General features: G+C 37.3%; 1 protein-coding gene across 1 annotated transcript; it reads left to right on the top strand.

The window, feature by feature from the left end:
- Positions 1-156: 156 nt before the first annotated feature.
- On the top strand, positions 157-22852 carry LOC308246768 (large ribosomal subunit protein uL11-like; the record flags this gene model as incomplete). The annotated part of the gene is made up of 2 exons (XM_080665140.1): positions 157-180; positions 22378-22852. 2 exons carry the CDS (start codon positions 157-159, stop codon positions 22837-22839), a joined length of 486 nt encoding a protein of 161 aa, XP_080521266.1. The 3' UTR covers positions 22840-22852.
- Positions 22853-26599: the final 3747 nt, after the last annotated feature.

The following is a 26599-nucleotide window of genomic DNA, read 5'->3' as shown; positions in this document are numbered from 1 at the left end:
GGGGAGGGGACATGGGCGGTTGGCCGGCCTGCCTGCTGGTCGAGGGGACAATTTGCATATTAGCTTTTTATTATATAGTATATACACTGAGTGGCCCAATTATGATGCATCCAGAGATCATAATAATCTGGCCACTAAGTGTATATTTTGAGCATAATGTATTTTCAAATAATTTCCAGGGTGAGAGCTGTAGTGCAGATGACATAATGCCCAGTGAGTGCGCTTAGGAAGTTAACTGCTCACAGATGCCAGCCTCGATCCTGATGAGCTATGCACTCTAATGTGGGGCCCACTCAACAGCCAGCCAATCTTCTTTAGTTCCTTTGCTATTTTAAAAATGAAAAAATATTGCCTCTTGACTTCCATAATTCTGTTGATGGGTGAGTAGGGCAATGGCCGGCTCCCAATCAAACTTATTTTGTCTTTTTATGAGGAATCTGACCCTTCCATGAATATTGTCAGCAATAAAGTGACCTGTTCTAATCTATATATTTGGATTGAGAACTTGAAAATGTAGAGTAGGCTTTATAATTTATATGGATGTCATCTCTGTGATTTTGAAATAAAAAGTAGAATAAATTATATTGTATTCTATATTCATGGATTGGATGCTGAGCATTCTTATTCACTGATTTAGGTGATTAGGCAATTAACAAAAAAAAATTCAAGTTAAAAAACAAGTTATGCTATATGGTGTAAGAATATTCTTTTCCAAATTTTCCTTTCAGATTTATTGTAAAATAGACAATGTTACTGTGCTGGTTTTGATCTAAAAAGTCATTTTATATTGTAGAAAAAATATTTTATTCAAAGATTAGAACTGAAAGAGTAATAGTTTAAAAAATAAGCAAGTGACACGTGAGGCTCCCCTTACTCCCCCATTATAAAGATATTTTGGAATCCAAAGTGCCTTTGTGTCTCTTGATGTTAATGACTTTGTATTTTTATCTTAAAATTCCTTAGCAATTAATGGCAAAAAAAAACAAAAAAAAAACCAACACACAAAAGCTAAATTCATGTGTATCAAGAGAAAATAAATAAATAAATAAATAAATAAATAAAGTTTCAAAGAGTACCAAAATTTTGCATTGGACGTACTGATTTTAAGCTCATTGTTAAGAAATAACATTCCTTTCTAAAAGATTTAGTTGGAAAAAAACTGGTGTAAGAAGAGAACTTTACCAGGAGTTTCTTTTAATTTTATAAAATTTTTTATTGTTTAAAGTATTACATATGTCTCCATTTCCCCAATTGGCCTCTCCCTGGCTGCTCCCACCCCCCAGCACATGCCCTCACTCCCTATTGTCTGTGTTCATTGGTTATGCTTATATGCATACATACAAGTCCTTTGGTTGGTCTCTTACCTCACCCTCCCACCCTCCCTGCCTTCCCTCTGAGGTTGGATGGTCTGTTCGATGCTTCTAAGTCTCTGGATCTATTTTTTGTTCATCAGTTTATGTTGTTTATTATATTTCACAAATGAGTGAGATCATGAGATATTTATCTTTCTCTCCAGGACCATCCATGCTGTTGTGACTGGTAGGAGATCCTTCCTTTTCACAGCAGTGTAGTATTCCATTGTGTAGATGTACCACGGTTTTTTATTTATTTATTTTTAACTTTTTTTTTTATTAAGGTATTATATGTGTACATATCTTACCATTGCCCCGCCCCACCCCACTCCCATACATGCCCTCACCTCCCAATGTTTTGCATCGGTTGGTTACTCTTATATGGATGCATATAAGTCCTTCAGTTGATCTCTTATTTCCCCCACCTCTCCCTAACCTTACCGCTGTAATTTGACAGTCTGTTTGATGCTTTACTGCCTCTGTATCAATCTTTTTGTTCATCAGTTTATAATGTTTTTTATTATCCCCAAATGCGTGAGATCAAGTGATATTTTTATTTCATTGACTGGCTTATTTCACTTAGCATAATGTTCTCCAATTCCATCCAGGTTGCTACAAATGGTAAGAATTCCTGCTTTTTTATGGCAGCATAGTATTCCATTGTGTAGATGTACCACAGTTTTCTGATCCAGTCATCTGCTGACGGGCACCTAGGCTGTTTCCCAATCTTAGCTATTGTAAATTGTGCTGCTATGAACATAGGGGTGCATATATCCTTTCTGATGGGTGTTTCTAGTTTCTTAGGATATATTCTTAGGAGTGGGATTACTGGGTCAAATGGGAGTTCCATTTTCAGTTTTTTCAGGAAACTCCATACTGTTCTCCGCAGTGGCTGCACCAGTCTGCATAATCACCAGTAGTGCATGAGGGTTCCTTTTTCTCCGCATCCTTGTCATTTGTTGATTTGTTGATGATAGCCATTCTGACATGTGTGAGATGGTACCTCATTGTCGTTTTGATTTGCATCTCTCGGATGATTAGTGACTTTGAGCATGTTTTCATATGTCTCCTGGCCTTCCTTCTGTCCTCTTATGAAAAATATCTATTTAGATCTGTTGCCCATTTTTTGATTGGGTTGTTTGTCTTCCTTTTGTTAATTTGTATGAGTTCCCTGTAAATGTTGGAGATTAAACTCTTATCAGTGATAACATTGGCAAATATGTTCTTCCATGCAGTGGGCTTTCTTGTTGTTTTGTTGATGGTTTCTTTTGCTGTGAAAAACCTTTTTATTTTGATGTAGTCTCATTTGTTTATTTTCTCTTTGACTTCCGTTGCCCTAGGGGCAGTATCAGTGAAAAAGTCTTTTGGCATATGTCTGAGATTTCGCTGCCTGTGGATTCCTCTACTATTTTTATGGTTTCCCGTCTTATATTTAAGTCCTGTATCAATTTTGAGTTTATTTTTGTGTATGGTGTAAGCTGGTGATCTAGTTTCATTTTTTTGCATGTATCTGTCCAATCTTTATTGAAGAGACTGTTTTTACTCCATTGTATGTTCATGCCTCCTTTGTCAAATATTAATTGTGCATAGTGGTTTGGGTCGATATCTGGATTCTCTATTCTATTCCATTGATGTATATGTCTGTTCTTGTGCCAGTACCAGGCTGTTTTGAGGACAGTGGCTTTGTAATACAGCTTGAAATCTGGTATTGAGATCCCTCCTACTTTATTCTCCTTTCTCAGGATTGCTATGGCTATTTGAGGTCTTTATTTATTCCAGATGAATTTTTGGAGAGTTCTTTCTAGGTCTGTGAAATACGCCGTTGGTATTTTAATGGGGAGTGCATTGAATCTATAGAATGCTTTGGGTAGTATGGACACTTTAATGATGTTGATTCTACCAATCCATGAACATGGTATGTTCTTCCATCTGTTTACGACTTCCTCTATCTCTTTCTTCAGTGTCCTGTAGTTTTCCGCGTATAGGTCTTTTACCTCCTTGGTTAGGTATATTCCTAAGTATCTTAATTTTTTAGGTGTGATGGTAAATGGGATTGCTTTTTTAGTCTCTCTTTCTGTAAGTTCACTATTGGTGTATAGAAATGCCATAGATTTCTTGGCGTTAATTTTGTATCCTGCTACATTGCCAAATTCATTTATTAAGTCTGTTAGTTTTTTGATGGAGTCTTTCGGGTTTTGTATGTACAATATCATGTCATCTGCAAATAAGGACAGGTTTACTTCTTCTTTTCCAATTTAGATGCCTTTTATTTCTTCTTCTTGTCTAATTGCAGTGGCTAATACTTCCAGTACTATGTCAAACAGGAGTGGTGAGAGTGGGCATCCCTGCCTTGTTGCTGTTCTTAGGGGAAATGGTTTTAGTTTTTGCCCATTGAGTATGATGTTCGCTGTGGGTTTATCATATATATCTTTTATTATGTTGAGGTATGATCCTTCTATTCCCACCTTGTTGAGAGTTCCTATCAAGAAAGGAGGTTGGATTTTGTCAAATGCTTTTTCTGCATCAATTGATATGACTATGTGATTTTTATCTCTCAATTTGTTTATGTGATGTATCACATTTATTGATTTGCGGATATTGTACCATCCTTGCATTCCCGGGATAAACCCTACTTGGTCATGGTGTATGATCTTTCTGATGTACTGCTGGATCCGATTTGCTAGAATTTTGTTGAGGATTTTGGCATCTACATTCATGAGGGATATTGGCCTGTAATCCTCCTTCATTGTGTTGTCTTTATCTGGTTTTGGTATTAGGGTGATGCTGGCTTCATAGAAGGAGCTTGGAAGTGTTCCTTCCTCTTGAATTTTTTGGAATAGTCTGAGGAGGATAGGTGTCAGTTCTTCCTTGAATGTTTGGTAAAACTCTCCTGTGAAGCTGTCTGTCCCCGGGCTTTTGTTTGTTGGAAGCTTTTTGATGACTGCTTTAATTTCTTCCACAGTTACTGGCATATTGAGCTGTTTAGGTTCTTCTGATTGAGTTTTGGAAGGTTATATTTTTCTAGGAATATGTCCATTTCCTCCAGGTTGTCCAGTTTGTTGGAATAGAGTTGTTCATAGTATTTTTTAACAATCCTTTGTATTTCGGCGGGTCTGTTGTTATTTCACCGCTTTCATTTCTGATTTTGTTTATTTGGGTCCTCTCTCTTTGCTTCTTGGTGAGCCTGGCTAGAGGTTCATCAATCTTGTTTATCCTTTCAAAGAACCAGCTCTTGGTTTTGTTGATCTTTTGTATTGTTTCTTTGGTCTCTATGTCGTTTATCTGTGCTCTGATCTTTATTATTTCCTTTCTTCTGCTTACACTGGGCTTTTCTTGTTGCTCTTTTTCTAACTCTTTGAGTTGTGGGGTTAGGTAATTTATTACCATTGTTTCTTGTTTTTTTGAAGTAGGCTTGTAGAGCTATGAACTTCCCTCGCAAGACTGCTTTTGCTGTGTCCCATAGAATTTGGATTGTTGTGTTTTCATTGTCATTTGTTGCCATGATGTTTTTTATTTCTTCTTTGATCTCTCTGGTAACCAGTCATTGTTTAATAGCATGCTGTTTAGTCTCCATGTGTTTGTTTTCTTTGGGTTGTTTTTATTGTAGTTGATTTCCAGTTTTATGCCACTGTGGTCTGAGAAGATGCTTGATATGATTTCTATCCTTGAATTTGAAGAGACTTTGCCTATGTCCCAACATATGATCTATCTTTGAAAAAGACCCATGTGCACTTGAGAAGAATGTATATTCTGTGGCTTTGGGGTGAAATGTTCTGAAGATGTCAATTAATTCCATCTGGTCTAGTGAGTCATTTAGGATTGATGTTTCTTTGCTGATTTTTTGTTTAGAGGATTTGTCCAATGGTGATAGTGGGGTATTAAAGTCTCCAACTATGATACATTGCTGTCAATCTCTCCCTTGATATCCTCCAGGAGTTTTTTTTTTTATGTATTTGGGTGGTCCTGTATTTTATGCATATATGTTTACCAGAGTTATTTCTTCTTGTTGGATTGCTCCCTTTAGTATTATGAAGTGGCCTTCCTTATCTCTTGTTATGTCCTTCACTTTGAGATCTAATTTGTCAGATATAAGTATTGCTACCCCAGCTTTCTTTTTCATTTCCATTTGCCTGGAAAACCTTTTCCCATCCCTTCACCCTCAGTCTGTGTGGGTCTTTTTTTCTGAGGTGGGTTTCCTGTAGACAGCAGATATATGAGTCTTGTTTTCTTATCCAATCCGTTACCCTATGTCTTTTGATTGGGGCATTTAATCCATTTACATTTAAAGTTATTATTGATAAGTACTTATTTGTCACCATTTTTATTCTTTACCCCGTGTTCCTTCTTCGCTTCCTATTTCTTTTTTTTTTTTTTTTTTTTTTTTTTTTTTTTTTTTTTTTTACAGCAGACCCTTTAGCATTTCTTGCATTGCTGGTTTGGTGGTAATAAATTCCCTTAGTCCTTTTTTGTCTGTAAGGCTCCTGATTTCACCTTCAATTTTGATTTATAGCCTTGCTGGGTACAGTATTCTTGGATTCAGACCCTTCCTTTGCATAACTTTGTATATTTCATTCCATTCCCTTCTGGCCTAATGAGTTTCTGTTGAGAAATCAGTCGCTAGACTGATGGGGGTTCCTTTGTGTATAATTTTCTGTCTCTCTCTTGCCGCTTTTAAGATTCTTTCTTTGTCGTTGGTGTTTGCCAATTTAATTATAATATGCCTTGGCGTCGGCACTTTGGCGTTCATTTCTCTTGGGATGCTGTGAGCTTCTTGGGTTTGTGTGGGTTTTTTCTTCCCTATATCAGGGAAGTTTTCTGTCATTATTTCTTCACACAGGTTTTCTATTCCTTGCTCAGCTTCCTTTCCTTCTGGAACCCCTATTATGCGGATGTTGTTTTGTTTCGTGTTGTCCCAAAGTTCCCTTAGACTCTCCTCCTGCCTTTTAATTTTTTTCTCTAGAAGCTGCTCTACTTGGGTTTTTTTCCCCCATCTTGTCTTCTAGCTCACTGATGTGGTCCTCTGCTTCTTCTAGTCTACTCTTGATGCTTTCTATTGAGTTCTTTACAGCAGCGATGTCATTTTTCATTTCTTCTTGGTTCTTCATTTCCTCTTGGTTCTTGCTCATATTGTCGAATTTGTCTTCCATTCTTTTCAGCCCCTTATGACATTTCTCTGAATTCTTTTTCTGGAAGGTTGCTTGCCTCCATTTCGTTTACTTCCTTTTCCGGTGATGCCTGCTTTTCTTTCATATGCGGGCTGTTTCTTTGTCTCCCCATGGTCTCTCTTCTCTGGATGTCTGGTTATGTAGTTCTCTCTCTCCTGCATTGATTTAAGGGCACAAAATACAGCACTACCAGGTACAACTCACAAGGCACTGAACAGAAATGTATTCACGATATTAATAACCTCCCATAAAGGTGACCACCAGAGAAAGGCAAATTAGGTGATAGGAGAGAAAGAAGAAGAGGAAAAAGAAAGAAAAAAGAAAAAAAGAACAAGGAGTGTCAAAATGAAATTGGTTAAAGGGAAAGAAAAAAAAGAAAAAAAAGTAAGAGAGACAAGAAAGAGACTAAGAGAGAAAGGCGAACAGACTATATATATTGGGGATTAAACTTCAATAGAACAATCACTAATCCCAGCAAATGCCAGCAACAAGTGCCTGGGGATTAATACAAACTACAACACCAACTAATATTGAGTGAGGCAAGGGAAAGCTGAAGCACAATACAAACAAAAAAATAAACAAACAAAAGAAGAATAAGCAAAACAATCTCACAAAAAAGCATAAAAATTCGATATAATCTACATTCAAGCGAACAATAACAAAAGGACAGAGAGAAAAACAATTTTTTGGATAGTTGAGACAGCGAAGAGAGAGGTGTGTATGGACTTGGAGCAGGGGATTGGAGATTATATATGTAAGTAGGGTGAAATTTTAACAAGGGGTAAACAGAAAGAATAGGAAAAATCTAAAGCAGGAAAGGGGTAAGATAAACAGGACACCGAAAAGGGGAAAGTTAGGAAGAGAGTGATGGCATAAAGGTAGAGTTGAGATAGAGTAAAACGATGCTAAAGGGAAGATGAAAATAGAATGTAGAACACTAATCCCAAAATAAAATTAAGAGAAAATAAAATGACACTTTAAAAAAAAAAAGATAAAATAGCAGTAGTAATAATACGGATTGAAAATAAAAATGTAATAATTAAAAAGGTAAAATCAAGTGAGGAAAAAAGGAAAAAAATTAGTTTCTTGAGTAAAAGATGCAAAAAATGAAAATAAAAAAATAAAAAATAAAAATTAAATGTGGAGTAGTGAAGGTCATTCACTTCCTCTGTTGTTCTGTTTGGCACGCCTGTTTCTCAGTCCGGACAGTATTGCAGTTCCCTGCATTCCACTGCTCTTCAGTGTTGTAAGCCAGTCCTGATTTTAAGCAGGCGGTGTGTCTTAATTTCTCGTATTCCTTTATTTTTGATTACACAAGAGTCAATTTGTGATTCAGCCCCTGGGTGGCAGTGTTTCTGGATTGACTTCCGGGTCTATCTATGGCCTCTCTAGGCAGTGTTAGAGCCTTCTTTCCCTGTGGCACTCACTACCGGTTTGTGGGAGTGGGCTGCCTCAGAGCTGGCTCTCCGATGGTCACACCCCTCTCCGATCCCGAGGTTCCAGAAAAACAACCTTCCCCTGCAGTCTCCCAGTGTGTCCCCAACTGGGTGATCCTATGTGTTGGGCTTAGTAATCAAAAGCAAGAATTTCAAGAGGAAAAAGCCCAAGTGTGCGAACTCCGGGGCTGCGCGTAAGTCTATGCATCCGGCGAACTCCGGGGCTGCGCGTAAGTCTAGGCAGCCTGAAATTCTTAGGGTGTCCCTGCACTTCAGATCAAAATGGGTTGCTGTTTAAAGAGCCCTTCTGTTAGCAGCTCTGAGGACCCCTTTCCACATTCATAGATCACGCTAGCCCCAACAGCCACGGATTTTTCTAGGCACAGACTTCCCTGGTCCTCCAGCTCCTGCAAATCGCGCGTTCCTCTCTCCCGCAGGGACCAGAGACCTCACCTTATCCCAGGCGAAATCTGACCTTTCCATGGTGGAGTGTAGAGCTCCTCTGAACCCATGTGTTTGCGCCAATTGGAGAGCGTTGTTCTGGGGCTGGCAGCTGTTCCATGGGTGCCGCAGTTGTGGATTCTTAGGCTTCCGATAAGCTCCAAGTTCCAGTTCAAGATGGCGCAGATTCCGTGTCCAAGCCCGCAGCTCCAGGAGGGGACCCAGGCGCAGTTGGTGCTGCCTGGTAAGGGGAACCCATCTAGCAGTCCCCCACCTTCTTCTGGAGTTCAGCTGTATCCCAACTTGCCAACAAACACTCCTCGTGAGACCCTCAGCTGTTCTTTCATTCTGCTCCGGGACAAGGCTCGGAACACGTCTGTCTATTCCGCCACCATTATTCCCTCTTTCTGAATTCCAAGTGTTTATACATCTTTTTAGCATATACACCAGCACTTTAAATGTGAGTGATTACTATTTTAAAGACTATCCTACCTTTCAAAGCACTTTGAATACTAATTCTCAGTATTTCAACACTGCACATAGGTATTAAGGTTCTACAAACGTATTCCAAGTCTTTCAGATACAATCCTAGACATTTCCCTGGTCTGCTATTTTGAGCTCTGAGAGTTTTATCATTTTCTTACAGGTATCATACCAGCTCTATATACTTAAATTATTAGTATTTGAACACTAGCCAACTATCATTTTGAATTCTAAGAGTTTTGAATACTTTCATGATGTCATATCAGCTGTATGAAAATGTATTTTTTAGTGTTTAACCAGCTTTCTTCTAAACATCCCAACTCATGTAGACTGAATTACAAATGTAAAGTGTCACACGCCCTTCTGAGGTCTTTGAACATGATTTTCCTGTGACTAAACACTGCCCTTCCGATATAAAATCTCTGTGAACATGTATTCCTATAGTTTCAAGCACATTCCTAGATATTTCCCTAGTGCATTATTGTGAATTCTCAGTGTTTGATTCACTTTTGTCCAGTGATTCAAGCTCCTTCATTGTGAATTCCAAGTGTTTATACAACGTTTTTTTATAAATACCGGCTCTTAAAACATGATTGATTACTATTTTAAAGACTAATGTACTTTCCACAGCTCTTTGAATACCAATTCCGAGAATTTCAACAGTGCAGTGGAGGTACTGAAGTTTTTCAAACGTATTCGTAGTCTTTCAGATACTGTCCTAGACATTTCCATGGTCTGTTATTTTGAGCTCTGAGAGTTTTAACATTTTCATATGGGTATCATACCAGCTCTTTATAATTAAATTATTAATACTTTGAACTCTAGCCAACTATCATTGTGATTTCTAAAAGTTTTGAATACTTTCATACTGTCATGGCTGTATGAAAATGTACTTTTAAATGTTTAACCAACTTTCTTCCAAAACCCCACCTCATTTACACTGAATTACTAATATAAACAATATCGCACGCACTTCCCAGGTCTTTAACACGATGTTCCTGTGACTAAACACTGTCCTTTCGATATAAATCTCTGAGAACATGTATTCCTAAAGTTTCAAGCACATTCCTAGATATTACCTTAGTCTATCACTGTGAATTTTCAGTGTTTGTTTCACTCTTGTCCAGTGATTCAAGCTCCTTCATTGTGAACTCCAAGTGTTTATACAACGTTTTTCCATATATACCAGCTCTTGAAACGTGAGTGAGTACTATTTTAAAGACTATACTACCCTTCACAGCCCTTTAAATACAAATTCTCAGTATTTCAACAGTGCACTAGAAGTATTAATGTTCTACAAACATAGGCCACGTGTTTCAGATACATTCCTAGACATTTCTCTGGTCTGTAAATTTGAGCACTTAGAGTATTAACGTTTTCTTAAAGGCATCTGAGCCCTATGAAATTGAATGTTTACGTGTTTAACCAACATTCTATCAAAAATGTCAACGCATTTAGACTAAATTATAAATGGAACCGGTATCCAACTCAGTTCTCAGATCTTTGAACATGATTTCCCAGTGAATAAATAGTTTCCTTCAGATATTAAAGGCCTTTGAACATATATTACTAGTATGTGAAGCACATTCCTAAATATTTGCCTTGTCTACCACTATGAATTCTCAGTGTTTGATTCACTTTTGTCCAATGATCAAAGCCCATTCATTGTGAATTGCACGAGTTGATTCAGCATTCTTCCATATATACCAGCTCTTAAACGTGAGTGATTACTATTTGAAAGACTATCCTACTGTTCACAGCTCTTTGAATACTAATTCTCAGTATTTCAACACTGCACATAGGTATTAAGTTTCTACAAACGTATTCCAAGTCTTTCAGATACAATCCTAGACATTTCCCTGGTCTGCTATTTTGAGCTCTGAGAGTTTTATCATTTTCTTACAGGTATCATACCAGCTCTTTATACTTAAATTATTAGTATTTGAACACTAGCCAACTATCATTTTGAATTCTAAGAGTTTTGAATACTTTCATGCTGTCATATCAGCTGTATGAAAATGTATTTTTTAGTGTTTAACCAGCTTTCTTCTAAACATCCCAACTCATTTAGACTTAATTACGAATGAAAAAAGTGTCACACGCCCTTCTGAGTTCTTTGAACATGATTTTCCTGTGACTAAACACTGCCATTCCGATATAAAATCTCTGTGAACATGTATTCCTATAGTTTCAAGCACATTCCTAGATATTTCCCTAGTGCATTATTGTGAATTCTCAGTGTTTGATTCACTTTTGTCCAGTGATTCAAGCTCCTTCATTGTGAATTCCAAGTGTTCATAGATTTTCATTATATCACAACTCTTTAAATGTAAGTTGTTTCTAATTTGCACCTTAGCCTATCATTGTGATTTCTAAGAATTTTGAATATTTTCCTACTGTCGTATCAGCTCTATGAAAATTAATTTTACGTGTTTAACCGACATTCTTCCAAACACGCCAACTCATTTAGACTGAATTATAAACGGAAACAGTATTGCACTCACTTCTCTGCTCTTTGAACACGATTTCCCAGTGACTAAACAGTGTCCTATTGATATAAAAGCTCTGTGAACATGTACTCCTAGCGTTTCAAGCACATTCCTAAATATGTCCCTATTCCAGCATTGAATTCTCGTTTTTTGATTCCCTTTGGGCCATGAGTGAAGCCCATTCATTGTGAATTGCAAGTGTTGATTCAGAGTTCTTCCATATATACCAGCTCGTAAACGTGAGTGATTACTATTTTAAAGACTCCCTTACTTTTCACAGCTCTTTAAATACCAGTTCTCTATATTTCAACACTGCACAGAGGAATTAAGGTTCTTCTAACGTATTCGAAGTCTTTCAGATACTGTCCTAGACATTTCCATGGTCTGTTATTTTGAGCTCTGAGAGTTTTAACATTTTCATACAGGTATCATATCAGCTCTTTATACTTAAATTATTAATAATTTGAGCACAAGCCAACAATCATTTTGATTTCTAAAAGTTTAGAATACTTTCATGCTGTCATATCAGCTGTATGAAAATGTATTTCTTAGTGTTTAACCTGCTATCTTCTAAAAATCCCAACTCAGACTGAATTACTAATATAAACAGAATTGCAGGCACTTCTCAGGTCTTTGAACACGATGTTCCTGCGACTAAACACTGTCCTTACGATATAAAATCTCTGAGAACATGCATTCCTAAAGTTTCAAGCACATTCCTAGATATTACCCTAGTCTATCCTTGTGAATGTTCAGTGTTAGTTTCACTCTTGTCCAGTGATTCAAGCTCCTTCATTGTGAATTCCAAGTGTTTATACAACGTTTTTCCTTATATACCAGCTCTTTAAACGTGAGTGATTACTATTTTAAAGACCATCCTACCTTTCACAGCCCTTTAAATACAAATTCTCAGTATTTCAACAGTGCACTAGAAATATGAATGTTCTACAAACATATGCCACGTGTTTCAGATACATTCCTAGACATTTCTCTGGTCTGTAAATTTGAGCACTTAGAGTTTTAACGTTTCCTTAAAGGCATCTGAGCCCTATGAAATTGAATGTTTACGTGTTTAACCAACATTTTTTCAAAAACGTCAACGCATTTAGTCTAAATTATAAATGGAACCAGTATCCCACTCAGTTCTCAGATCTTTGAACAGGATTTCCCAGTGACCAAACTGTGTCCTTTTGATATAAAAGCTCTGTGAACATGTACTCCTAGCGTTTCAAGCACATTCCTAAATATCTCCCTATTCTTCCATTGAATTCTCATTTTTTCATTCACTTTTGGCCAGTGAGTGAAACCCATTCATTGTGAATTGCAAGTGTTGATTCAGCGTTCTTCCATACAAACCAGCTCTTAAACGTAATTACTATTTTAAAGAATATCCTACCTTTCAGAACTCTTTGAATACTAATTCTCAGTATTTCAACACTGCACATAGGTATTAAGGTTCTACAAACCTATTCCAAGTCTTTCAGACACAATCCTAGACATTTCCCTGGTCTGCTATTTTGAGTTCTGAGAGTTTTATCATTTTCTTGCAGGTATCATACGAGATCTTTATAGTTAAATTATTAGTATTTGAACACTAGCCAACTATCATTGTGAATTCAAAGAGTTTTGAATACTTTCATACTGTCAGATCAGCTGTATGAAAATGTATTTTTTAGTGTTTAACCAGCTTTCTTCTAAACATCCCAACTCATTTAGACTTAATTACGAATGAAAAAAGTGTCACACGCCCTTCTGAGTTCTTTGAACATGATTTTCCTGTGACTAAACACTGCCATTCCGATATAAAATCTCTGTGAACATGTATTCCTATAGTTTCAAGCACATTCCTAGATATTTCCCTAGTGCATTATTGTGAATTCTCAGTGTTTGATTCACTTTTGTCCAGTGATTCAAGCTCCTTCATTGTGAATTCCAAGTGTTCATAGATTTTCATTATATCACAACTCTTTAAATGTAAGTTGTTTCTAATTTGCACCTTAGCCTATCATTGTGATTTCTAAGAATTTTGAATATTTTCCTACTGTCGTATCAGCTCTATGAAAATTAATTTTACGTGTTTAACCGACATTCTTCCAAACACGCCAACTCATTTAGACTGAATTATAAACGGAAACAGTATTGCACTCACTTCTCTGCTCTTTGAACACGATTTCCCAGTGACTAAACAGTGTCCTATTGATATAAAAGCTCTGTGAACATGTACTCCTAGCGTTTCAAGCACATTCCTAAATATGTCCCTATTCCAGCATTGAATTCTCGTTTTTTGATTCCCTTTGGGCCATGAGTGAAGCCCATTCATTGTGAATTGCAAGTGTTGATTCAGAGTTCTTCCATATATACCAGCTCGTAAACGTGAGTGATTACTATTTTAAAGACTCCCTTACTTTTCACAGCTCTTTAAATACCAGTTCTCTATATTTCAACACTGCACAGAGGAATTAAGGTTCTTCTAACGTATTCGAAGTCTTTCAGATACTGTCCTAGACATTTCCATGGTCTGTTATTTTGAGCTCTGAGAGTTTTAACATTTTCATACAGGTATCATATCAGCTCTTTATACTTAAATTATTAATAATTTGAGCACAAGCCAACAATCATTTTGATTTCTAAAAGTTTAGAATACTTTCATGCTGTCATATCAGCTGTATGAAAATGTATTTCTTAGTGTTTAACCTGCTATCTTCTAAAAATCCCAACTCAGACTGAATTACTAATATAAACAGAATTGCAGGCACTTCTCAGGTCTTTGAACACGATGTTCCTGCGACTAAACACTGTCCTTACGATATAAAATCTCTGAGAACATGCATTCCTAAAGTTTCAAGCACATTCCTAGATATTACCCTAGTCTATCCTTGTGAATGTTCAGTGTTAGTTTCACTCTTGTCCAGTGATTCAAGCTCCTTCATTGTGAATTCCAAGTGTTTATACAACGTTTTTCCTTATATACCAGCTCTTTAAACGTGAGTGATTACTATTTTAAAGACCATCCTACCTTTCACAGCCCTTTAAATACAAATTCTCAGTATTTCAACAGTGCACTAGAAGTATGAATGTTCTACAAACATATGCCACGTGTTTCAGATACATTCCTAGACATTTCTCTGGTCTGTAAATTTGAGCACTTAGAGTTTTAACGTTTCCTTAAAGGCATCTGAGCCCTATGAAATTGAATGTTTACGTGTTTAACCAACATTTTTTCAAAAACGTCAACGCATTTAGTCTAAATTATAAATGGAACCAGTATCCCACTCAGTTCTCAGATCTTTGAACAGGATTTCCCAGTGACTAAACTGTGTCCTTTTGATATAAAAGCTCTGTGAACATGTACTCCTAGCGTTTCAAGCACATTCCTAAATATCTCCCTATTCTTCCATTGAATTCTCATTTTTTCATTCACTTTTGGCCAGTGAGTGAAACCCATTCATTGTGAATTGCAAGTGTTGATTCAGCGTTCTTCCATACAAACCAGCTCTTAAACGTAATTACTATTTTAAAGAATATCCTACCTTTCAGAACTCTTTGAATACTAATTCTCAGTATTTCAACACTGCACATAGGTATTAAGGTTCTACAAACCTATTCCAAGTCTTTCAGACACAATCCTAGACATTTCCCTGGTCTGCTATTTTGAGTTCTGAGAGTTTTATCATTTTCTTGCAGGTATCATACGAGATCTTTATAGTTAAATTATTAGTATTTGAACACTAGCCAACTATCATTGTGAATTCAAAGAGTTTTGAATACTTTCATACTGTCAGATCAGCTGTATGAAAATGTATTTTTTAGTGTTTAACCAGCTTTCTTCTAAACATCCCAACTCATTTAGACTTAATTACGAATGAAAAAAGTGTCACACGCCCTTCTGAGTTCTTTGAACATGATTTTCCTGTGACTAAACACTGCCATTCCGATATAAAATCTCTGTGAACATGTATTCCTATAGTTTCAAGCACATTCCTAGATATTTCCCTAGTGCATTATTGTGAATTCTCAGTGTTTGATTCACTTTTGTCCAGTGATTCAAGCTCCTTCATTGTGAATTCCAAGTGTTCATAGATTTTCATTATATCACAACTCTTTAAATGTAAGTTGTTTCTAATTTGCACCTTAGCCTATCATTGTGATTTCTAAGAATTTTGAATATTTTCCTACTGTCGTATCAGCTCTATGAAAATTAATTTTACGTGTTTAACCAACATTCTTCCAAACACGCCAACTCATTTAGACTGAATTATAAACGGAAACAGTATTGCACTCACTTCTCTGCTCTTTGAACACGATTTCCCAGTGACTAAACAGTGTCCTATTGATATAAAAGCTCTGTGAACATGTACTCCTAGCGTTTCAAGCACATTCCTAAATATGTCCCTATTCCAGCATTGAATTCTCGTTTTTTGATTCCCTTTGGGCCATGAGTGAAGCCCATTCATTGTGAATTGCAAGTGTTGATTCAGAGTTCTTCCATATATACCAGCTCGTAAACGTGAGTGATTACTATTTTAAAGACTCCCTTACTTTTCACAGCTCTTTAAATACCAGTTCTCTATATTTCAACACTGCACAGAGGAATTAAGGTTCTTCTAACGTATTCGAAGTCTTTCAGATACTGTCCTAGACATTTCCATGGTCTGTTATTTTGAGCTCTGAGAGTTTTAACATTTTCATACAGGTATCATATCAGCTCTTTATACTTAAATTATTAATAATTTGAGCACAAGCCAACAATCATTTTGATTTCTAAAAGTTTAGAATACTTTCATGCTGTCATATCAGCTGTATGAAAATGTATTTCTTAGTGTTTAACCTGCTATCTTCTAAAAATCCCAACTCAGACTGAATTACTAATATAAACAGAATTGCAGGCACTTCTCAGGTCTTTGAACACGATGTTCCTGCGACTAAACACTGTCCTTATGATATAAAATCTCTGAGAACATGCATTCCTAAAGTTTCAAGCACATTCCTAGATATTACCCTAGTCTATCCTTGTGAATGTTCAGTGTTAGTTTCACTCTTGTCCAGTGATTCAAGCTCCTTCATTGTGAATTCCAAGTGTTTATACAACGTTTTTCCTTATATACCAGCTCTTTAAACGTGAGTGATTACTATTTTAAAGACCATCCTACCTTTCACAGCCCTTTAAATACAAATTCTCAGTATTTCAACAGTGCACTAGAAGTATGAATGTTCTACAAACATATGCCACGTGTTTCAGATACATTCCTAGACATTTCTCTGGTCTGTAAATTTGAGCACTTAGAGTTTTAACGTTTCCTTAAAGGCATCTGAGCCCTATGAAATTGAATGTTTACGTGTTTAACCAACATTTTTTCAAAAACGTCAACGCATTTAGTCTAAATTATAAATGGAACCAGTATCCCACTCAGTTCTCAGATCTTTGAACAGGATTTCCCAGTGACTAAACTGTGTCCTTTTGATATAAAAGCTCTGTGAACATGTACTCCTAGCGTTTCAAGCACATTCCTAAATATCTCCCTATTCTTCCATTGAATTCTCATTTTTTCATTCACTTTTGGCCAGTGAGTGAAACCCATTCATTGTGAATTGCAAGTGTTGATTCAGCGTTCTTCCATACAAACCAGCTCTTAAACGTAATTACTATTTTAAAGAATATCCTACCTTTCAGAACTCTTTGAATACTAATTCTCAGTATTTCAACACTGCACATAGGTATTAAGGTTCTACAAACCTATTCCAAGTCTTTCAGACACAATCCTAGACATTTCCCTGGTCTGCTATTTTGAGTTCTGAGAGTTTTATCATTTTCTTGCAGGTATCATACGAGATCTTTATAGTTAAATTATTAGTATTTGAACACTAGCCAACTATCATTGTGAATTCAAAGAGTTTTGAATACTTTCATACTGTCAGATCAGCTGTATGAAAATGTATTTTTTAGTGTTTTACCAGCTTTCTTCTAAACATCCCAACTCATTTAGACTGAATTACAAATGTAAAAAGTGTCACGCGCCCTTTTGAGGTCTTTGAACATGATGTTCCTGTGACTAAACACTGCCCTTCCGATATAAAATCTCTGTGAACATGTATTCCCATAGTTTCAAGCACATTCCTAGATATTTCCCTCGTGCATTATTGTGAATTCTCAGTGTTTGATTCACTTTTTTCCAGTGATTCAAGCTCCATCATTGTGAATTCTAAGTGTTCATAGTTTTTCATTATATCACAACTCTTTAAATGTAAGTTGTTTCTAATTTGCACCTTAGCCTATCATTGTGATTTCTAAGAATTTTGAATATTTTCCTACTGTCATATCAGCTCTATGAAAATTAATTTTATGTGTTTAACCGACATTCTTCCAAACACGCCAACTCATTTAGACTGAAGTATAAACGGAAACAGTATTGCACTCACTTCTCTGCTCTTTGAACACGATTTCCCAGTGACTAAACAGTGTCCTTTTGATATAAAAGCTCTGTGAACATGTACTCCTAGCGTTTCAAGCACATTCCTAAATATGTCCCTATTCCAGCATTGAATTCTCGTTTTTTGATTCACTTTTGGCCAGTGAGTGAAGCCAATTCATTGTGAATTGCAAGTGTTGATTCAGAGTTCTTCCATATATACCAGCTCTTAAACGTGAGTGATTACTATTTTATTTATTTATTTATTTATTTATTTATTTATTTATTTATATTATTATTTATTTTTTTTTTCAATTTTGTTTTTATTTTATTTTATTTTATTTTTCTTTATTTTTTTTATTAAGGTATTATATGTGTACATATCTTACCATTCCCCCCCCCCACCCCACTCCCATACATGCCTCACCCCCCAATGTTTTGCATCCGTTGGTTACTCTTATATACATGCATATTAGTCCTTCAGTTGATCTCTTATTTCCCCCACCTCTCCCTAACCTTACTGCTGTAATTTGACAGTCTGTTTGATTCTTTACTGCCTCTGTATCTATCTTTTTGTTCATCAGTTTATAATGATTTTCATTATCCCCAAATGAGTGAGATCATGTGGTATTTTTCTTTCATTGACTGGCTTATTTCACTTAGCATAATGTTCTCTAATTCCATCCAGGTGCCTACAAATGGTAGTAATTCCTTCTTTTTTATGGCAGCATAGTATTCCATTGTGTAGATGTACCATAGTTTTCTGATCCATTCATCTGCTGACGGGCACTTAGGCTGTTTCCAAATCTTAGCTATGGTAAATTGTGCTGCTATGAACATAGGGGTGCATATATTCTTTCTGATTGGTGTTTCTAGTTTCTTAGGATATATTCCCAGGAGTGGGATTACTGGGTCAAATGGGAGTTCCATTTTCAGTTTTTTGAGGAAACTCCATACTGTTCTCCACAGTGGCTGCACCAGTCTGCATTCCCACCAGCAGTGCACGAGGGTTTCTTTTTCTCCGCATCCTCGCCAACACTTGTCGTTTGTTGATTTGTTGATGATAGCCATTCTAACAGGTGTGAGATGGTATCGCATTGTCGTTTTGATTTGCATCTCTCGGATAATTAGTGACTTTGAGCATGTTTTCATGTGTCTCTTGGCCCTCCTTCTTTCTTCTTTCGAAAAGATTCTATTTAGGTCTGTTGCCCATTTTTTTATTGGATCATTTATCTTCCTTTTATTAAGTTGTATAAGCTGCCTGTAGATGTTGGAGATTAAACCTTTATCAGTGATAACATTTGCAAATATGTTCTCCCATACAGTGGGGTTTCTTGTTGTTTTGTTGATGGTTTCTTTTGCTATGAAAAAGCTTTTTATTTTGATGTAGTCCCATTTGTTTATTTTCTCTTTGGCTTCCATTGCCCTAGGGGCAGTATCAGTGAAAAAGTTCTTTTGGCATATGTCTGAGATTTTGCTGCCTGTTTATTCCTCCAGTATTTTTATGGTTTCCCGTCTTATATTTAAGTCCTGTACCCATTTTGAGTTTATTTTTGTGTATGGTGTAAGTTGGTGGTCTAGTTTCATTTTTTTGCATGTATCTGTCCAATTTTCCCAACACCATTTATTAAAGAGACTGTCTTGACTCCATTGTATGCTCATGCCTTCTTTGTCAAATATTAAATGCGCATATTGGTTTGGGTCGATATCTGGATTCTCTATTCTGTTCCATTGATCTATATGTCTGTTCTTGTGCCAGTACCAGGCTGTTTTGAGGACAGTGGCTTTGTAATACAGCTTGAAATCTGGTATTGAGATCCCTCCTACTTTATTCTCCTTTCTCAGGATTGCTATGGCTATTCGGGGTCTTTTTTTATTCCAGATGAATTTTTGGAGAGTTCTTTCTAGGTCTGTGAAATACGCCGTTGGTATTTTAATGGGGAGTGCATTGAATCTATAGATTGCTTTGGGTAGTATGGACATTTTAATGATGTTGATTCTACCAATCCATGAACATGGTATGTTCTTCCATCTGTTTACCTCTTCCTCTATCTCTTTTTTCAGTGTCCTGTAGTTTTCCGCATATGGGTCTTTTACCTCCTTGGTTAGGTTTATTCCTAAATATCTTAATTTTTTTGGTCCGATGGAAAATGGGATTGCTTTTTTAGTCTCTCTTTCTGTAAGTTCACTGTTGGTGTATAGAAATGCCATAGATTTCTTGGTGTTAATTTTGTATCCTGCTACATTGCCGAATTCATTTATTAAGTCTGTTAGTTTTTTGATGGAGTCTTTCGGGTTTTTTATGTACAATATCATGTCATCTGCAAATAAGGACAGGTTTACTTCTTCTTTTCCAATTTGGATGCCTTTTATTTCTTCTTCTTGTCTAATTGCAGTGGGTAATACTTCCAGTACTATGTCAAACAGGAGTGGTGAGAGTGGGCATTTCTGTCTTGTTCTTGTTCTTAGGGGAAATGGTTTTAATTTTTGCCCATTTGAGGTCTTTGAACATGATGTTCCTGTGACTAAACACTGCCATTCCGATATAAAATCTCTGTGAACATGTATTCCCATAGTTTCAAGCACATTCCTAGATATTTCCCTCGTGCATTATTGTGAATTCTCAGTGTTTGATTCACTTTTTTCCAGTGATTCAAGCTCCATCATTGTGAATTCTAAGTGTTCATAGATTTTCATTATATCACAACTCTTTAAATGTAAGTTGTTTCTAATTTGCACCTTAGCCTATCATTGTGATTTCTAAGAATTTTGAATATTTTCCTACTGTCATATCAGCTCTATGAAAATTAATTTTATGTGTTTAACCGACATTCTTCCAAACACGCCAACTCATTTAGACTGAAGTATAAACGGAAACAGTATTGCACTCACTTCTCTGCTCTTTGAACACGATTTCCCAGTGACTAAACAGTGTCCTTTTGATATAAAAGCTCTGTACTCCTAGCGTTTCAAGCACATTCCTAAATATGTCCCTATTCCAGCATTGAATTCTCGTTTTTTGATACCCTTTGGGCCAGTGAGTGAAGCCAATTCATTGTGAATTGCAAGTGTTGATTCAGAGTTCTTCCATATATACCAGCTCTTAAACGTGAGTGATTACTATTTTAAAGACTAATGTACTTTCCACAGCTCTTTGAATACTAATTCCGAGAATTTCAACAGTGCAGTGGAGGTACTGAAGTTCTTCAAACGTATTCGTATTCTTGCAGATACTGTCCTAGACATTTCCATGGTCTGTAATTTTGAGCTCTGAGAGTTTTAACATTTTCATACAGGTATCATACCAGCTATTTGTAATTAAATTATTAATACTTTGAAAATTAGCAAACTGTCATTTTGATTTCTAAGAGTTTTGAACACTTTCATACTGTCATGTCAGCTGTGTGAAAATGTATTTTTAAGTGTTTAACCGACTTTCTTCTGAAAACCCCAACTCTTTTAAACTGAATTACAAATGTAAACAGTATCGCATGCTCTTCTCAGGTCTTTGAACACGATTTTCCTGTGATTAAAAAGTGTCCTTCTGATATAAAATCTGTAACATGTATTCCTAAAGTTTCAAGCACATTCCTATATATTTCCCTAGTGTATCATTGCGAATTCTCAGTGTTTGATTCACCTTTGTCCAGTGAATCAACCTCTTTCATTGTGAATTTCAAGTGTTTGTTCAGCGTTTTTCTATAAATACCAGCTCTTTTCATGTGAGTGATTACTATTTTAACGAATATCCAAACTTTCACAGCCCTTTATATACAAAGTCTTAGTATTTCAACACCGCACAGAGGTTTTAAGGTTCTACAAACATATTCAGTCTTTCAGATACTGTCCTAGACATTTCCCTCGTCTGTTATTTTGAGCTCTGAGAGTTTTAACATTTTCATACAGGTATCATACCAGCTCTTTATAAATTATTAATACTTTGAACACTAGCTTAATTATCATTTTGATTCCTAAGAGTTTTGAATACTTTCATACTGTTATATTAGGTCTGTGAAGATGAATTTTTAAATGACTTTCATCCAAAAAGGCCAACTCATTTTGACGGAATAATAAATGTAAATAAACAGTATTGCACTTACTTCTCAGCTCTATGTACAAGATTTGCCAGTGACTGAATAGTGTCCTTCAGATATTAAAGCTCTTTTAACATGAATTCCTAGTGTATGAGTCATATTCCTAAATATTTCCCATCTATCATTGTGATTTCTCAGTGTTTGCTTCACTTTTGTACAGTGATGCAAGCGAATTCATTGTGAATTCCAAGTGTTTCTCCAGCTTTTTTCCTTATATAGCAGTTCTTTTCACTTTTTTCAAGTGATTCAAGCTCATTTATTGTGAATTTTAAATGTTTATACACCAGCCCTTTTCCCAGCAGCCCGTCGGGCCTGCGGCCCCTCCGCAATTACTTTTACCGTGTCGCGCTTTTAAGCTGCTGCCTACTAGAGGCCTTTCTGGTGCCGCGTTCAGGGCGCCGTGAAGCCCTAGCCAAGCCTCTTACTCTTTCTGGGCCTCAGCTTCCCCACGTGCAAATGGGGAGGGAGGACCGGAACACCTGTGGCGGCGTTGCAGCCCGCACGCCTTAGGTATACCTGAGGTGCACCGGTGGGGAAGTGGGTGCCATGTCTGCCCTGGCCCCCAAGATCGGCCCCCTGGGCCTGTCTCCAAAAAAGGTTGGTGATGACATCGCCAAAGCAACTGGTGATTGGAAGGGTCTGAGGATTACAGTGAAACTGACCATTCAGAACAGACAGGCCCAGATTGAAGTAGTGCCTTCTGCCTCTGCCCTGATCATCAAAGCCCTCAAAGAACCGCCAAGAGACAGAAAGAAGCAAAAAAACATTAAGCACAGTGGAAATATCACTTTCGATGAGATTGTCAGCATTGCCCGACAGATGCGGCACCGATCTTTAGCTAGAGAACTCTCTGGAACCATTAAAGAGATCCTGGGGACTGCCCAATCTGTGGGGTGCAATGTTGATGGCCGCCACCCTCATGACATCATAGATGATATCAACAGTGGTACAGTGGAATGTCCGGCTAGTTAAGAACTACAAAGGAAAAGGAAAAAAAAAATAAATGTTTGTACACCATATCCCTAAACCTAACCCTAACCCTAACCCTTAGGGTTTATACACCATATCCCTAAACCTAACCCTAACCCTTACCTTAGGCCTAACCCAAGCCGTAACCCTAAACCAAACCCTAACCCTAACCCTAGCCCTAACCCTATCCCTATCCCTAACTCTAATCCTAATCCTAATCCTATCCCTAACCTTAACCCTAAGCCTAACCCTTGCCCTATCTTAGCCCTGGTCCTAGCCTTAAGACTAACCCAAACCATATCCTTAACCCTAACCCTAGCACTAACCCTAGCCCTATCTTACCCATAGCCCTATCCCAAACACTAACCCAAACCCTAACCCTAACCCTAGCAATACCTCTGGCCTTAGCCCTAGCAGTAGCTCGAGCCATCACCCTAGCCCTAACACTAAATCTAGTCCTAACCCTAACCCTAACTCTAAGCATAGCTCTAACCCTAACCCTACCCTAACCCTAGCCTTAGCCCTCACCCTATTCCTAATCCTAGCCCTATCCCTAACCCTAATCCTACCTAACTCTAGTCCTAACCCTAAGTCTAACCAAAACCCTTGACCTAACATTAACACTAACCCTAACCCTAGCCTTAACACTAACCCTAACCTTAACCCTAACCCTAACCCAAACCCCAGCCGTATCTCTAACCCTAACCCTCAACCTAGCCCTAACCCTAACCCTAACCCTAAACCTAACCATAGCCCTAACCCTAACCGTAGTCGTAACTCTAACCCTAACCCTACAAGTAACCTTGAGCCCTAGCTCTAGCCCTGTCCCTAGCCCTAAACCTAACCCTAATGCAAACCCTAGCCCTGGTCCTAACCCTAATGCTAACTCTAACCCTAACCCTGACCATAACCTTAGCTCTAGCCATAGCCCTAACCCTAGTCGTTACCCTAACTCTAGCCCTATCCCTACCTCTAAACCTAACCCTAAGACTAACCCTAACCTTATACCTAGCCTTAACCCTAACCTTAACCTTAGCCCTAATCCTAGCCCTAGCCCTAACTCTAACCTTAATCGAAGCCCTAACCCAAATCCTAACCCTAACCCTAACCCTAACCTTAACCCTAACCCTTGTGTTTCAAGCACATTCCTAAATATTTCCCTTCTCTATCACTGTGAATTCTCAGTGTTTCATTCACTTTTGTCCAGTGATTCATGCTCATTCATTGTGAATTCCAAATGTTTCTACAGCTTTTTTCCCTATATAGCAGTTGCTTTCACTTTTCTCCAGTGATTCAAGCTCATTTATTGTGAATTCCAAATGTTTATACACCATAACCCTAACCCTAACCCGTACCCTAACCCTAATCATAGCCCTAGCCCTAGCCTTAGGCCTAGCATTAGCTTTAGCCCTAAACCTAGCCCTAACCATAACCCTATCTCTAACCCTAGCCCTAACCCTAGCCCTAGCCCAAACTCTAACCCTAACCCGAGCCCTGACCCTAGCCTTATCCCTAGCCCTAGCCCTAAACCCTAAGTCTAACACTAACCCTAATCCTAACCCTAACCCCAGCTCTAACCCTAACCCTGAACTGTTATATCTGCTATATGAAAATAACCTTTGAAGGTATCTGAGCCCCATGAAAATGAATGTTCAAATGTTTAACCAACCTTCTTTCAAAAACACCAACCCATTGAGACTGTATTATAAATGTAACCAGTATCCAACTCAGTTCTCTACTCTTTGAACACGATTTCCAGGTGATTAAACAGTGTCCATCAGGTATTACGGCTCTAAGAACAGGTATACCTAGTGTTTTGAATACATTCCTAAATATTTTCCTAGTCTATCATTGTGAATTGTCAGTGTTGGATTGAGTTTTGTCCTGTGTTTCAGGCTCATTCATTGTGAATTCCAAGTGTTTATACAATGTTTTTCCATATTTACCAGCTCTTTTCACTTTTGTCCAGTGTTTCAAGCTCTTTCATTGTGAATTCCAAGTGTTTATACAGTGTTTTTCCATATTTACCAGCTCTTTAAATGTAAATTATTACTACTTTGAGCACTAGCTTAATTATCATTTTGATTCCTAAGTGTTTTGAATAATTTTATACTGTTATATCAGGTCTATGAAAAAGAATTTTTAAGTGTTTAACCAACTTTCATCCAAAAACCCAACTCATTTTGACGGAATAATAAATATAAACAGTACAGCACTCACTTCTCAGCCCTTTGAACTTGATTTCCAAGTGAGTAAATTGTGTCCTTCAGATATTAACGCTCTTTAACATGTATTCCTAGTGTATGAGTCAGAAACCTAAATATTTCCCTAGTCTATCATTGTGAATTCTCAGTGTTTGATTCACTTTTGCACAGTGATTCAAGCTCATTCATTGTGAATTTCAAATGTTTATACACCATAACCCTAACCTTAACCCTAACCCTTACCCTAGCAGTAACCCTAACCCTAAACTTAACCCTAACCCTAGCCTTAACCCTAACCCTAACCTTAACCCAAACCCTAACCCTAACCCTAGCCCAACACTAAATCTAAACTTTGCCCTAGCCCTAGCAGTAAGCCCAGCACTAACCCTAACCCTAGACCTAACCCTGAGCTTAACCCTAACACTAATGCAAACCGTAACCCTAGCCCTAGCCCTAGACCTAACTCTAACTCTAACCCTAACCCAAGCCGTAGCCTTAGCTCTAACCCTAGACCTAGCCATAAGCTTAAAACTAACCCTAACACAAAGCCCAGCCCTAGACCTAGCCCTTACCCTAACCCTAACCCTAACCCAGGCCCTAGCCCTAAGCCTAACCCTAACCCTAAACCTAAACCTAGCCCTTACCTTAACCCTAATTATATCCCTAAACCTAACCATAGCATTAATCCTAATACTAGCCCTAACCCTAACTCTACCCTAACCCTAACCCTATTCCTAGCCCTATGCCTAGCCCTAACCCTAACCCTAACCTTATCGCAAACCCTAGCCCTAAACTAGCCCCTACACTAACCCTAACCCTAACCTTGGCCCTAGCCCTAACCCTAACCCAAACCCTAGACTCTTATATCTGCTGTATGAAAATAACTTTTTAAGGTATCTGAGCACTATGAAAATGAATGTTTAAATGTTGAACCAACCTTCTTTCAAAAACACCAACTCATTGAGACTGAATTATAAATGTAACCAGAATCCAACTCAGGTCACTACTCTTTGAACACGATAGCCAGGTGATTAAACAGTGTCCATCAGATATTATGGCTCTATGAACAGGTAAACCTAGTGTTTCAAGTACATTCCTAAATATTTCCCTAATCTATCGTTGTGAATTCTCAGTGTTGGATTGAGTTTTGTCCAGTGTTTCAGGCTCATTCATTGTGAATTCCAAGTGTTTATACAGCTTTTTTTCCATATATACCAGCTTTTTAAACGTAAACTATTACTACTTTGAACACTAGCCTATCATTTTGATTCCTAAGAGTTTTGAGTACTTTCATACTGTTATATCAGGACTATGAAAATGAATTTTTAAGTGTTTAACCAACTTTCTTCCAAAAACGCCAACTCATTTTGCCGGAATAATAAATGTAAACAGTATTGCACTCACTTCTCAGCTCTTTGAACACTATTTCCCAGTAAGTAAATTGTGTCCTTCAGATATTAAAGCTCTTTTAACATGTATTCCTAGTGTATGAGGCACAATCCTAAATATTTCCCTAGTCTATCATTGTGAATTCTCAGTGTTTGATTCACTTTTGTACA

This window comes from Plecotus auritus, assembly GCF_963455305.1.
Source record: "Plecotus auritus genome assembly, chromosome: 4".
In the NCBI taxonomy this organism is placed as follows: Eukaryota; Metazoa; Chordata; class Mammalia; order Chiroptera; family Vespertilionidae; genus Plecotus; species Plecotus auritus.
Note: the sequence above shows the minus strand (reverse complement) of the source record. Positions and strands in the feature narration are given on the sequence as shown.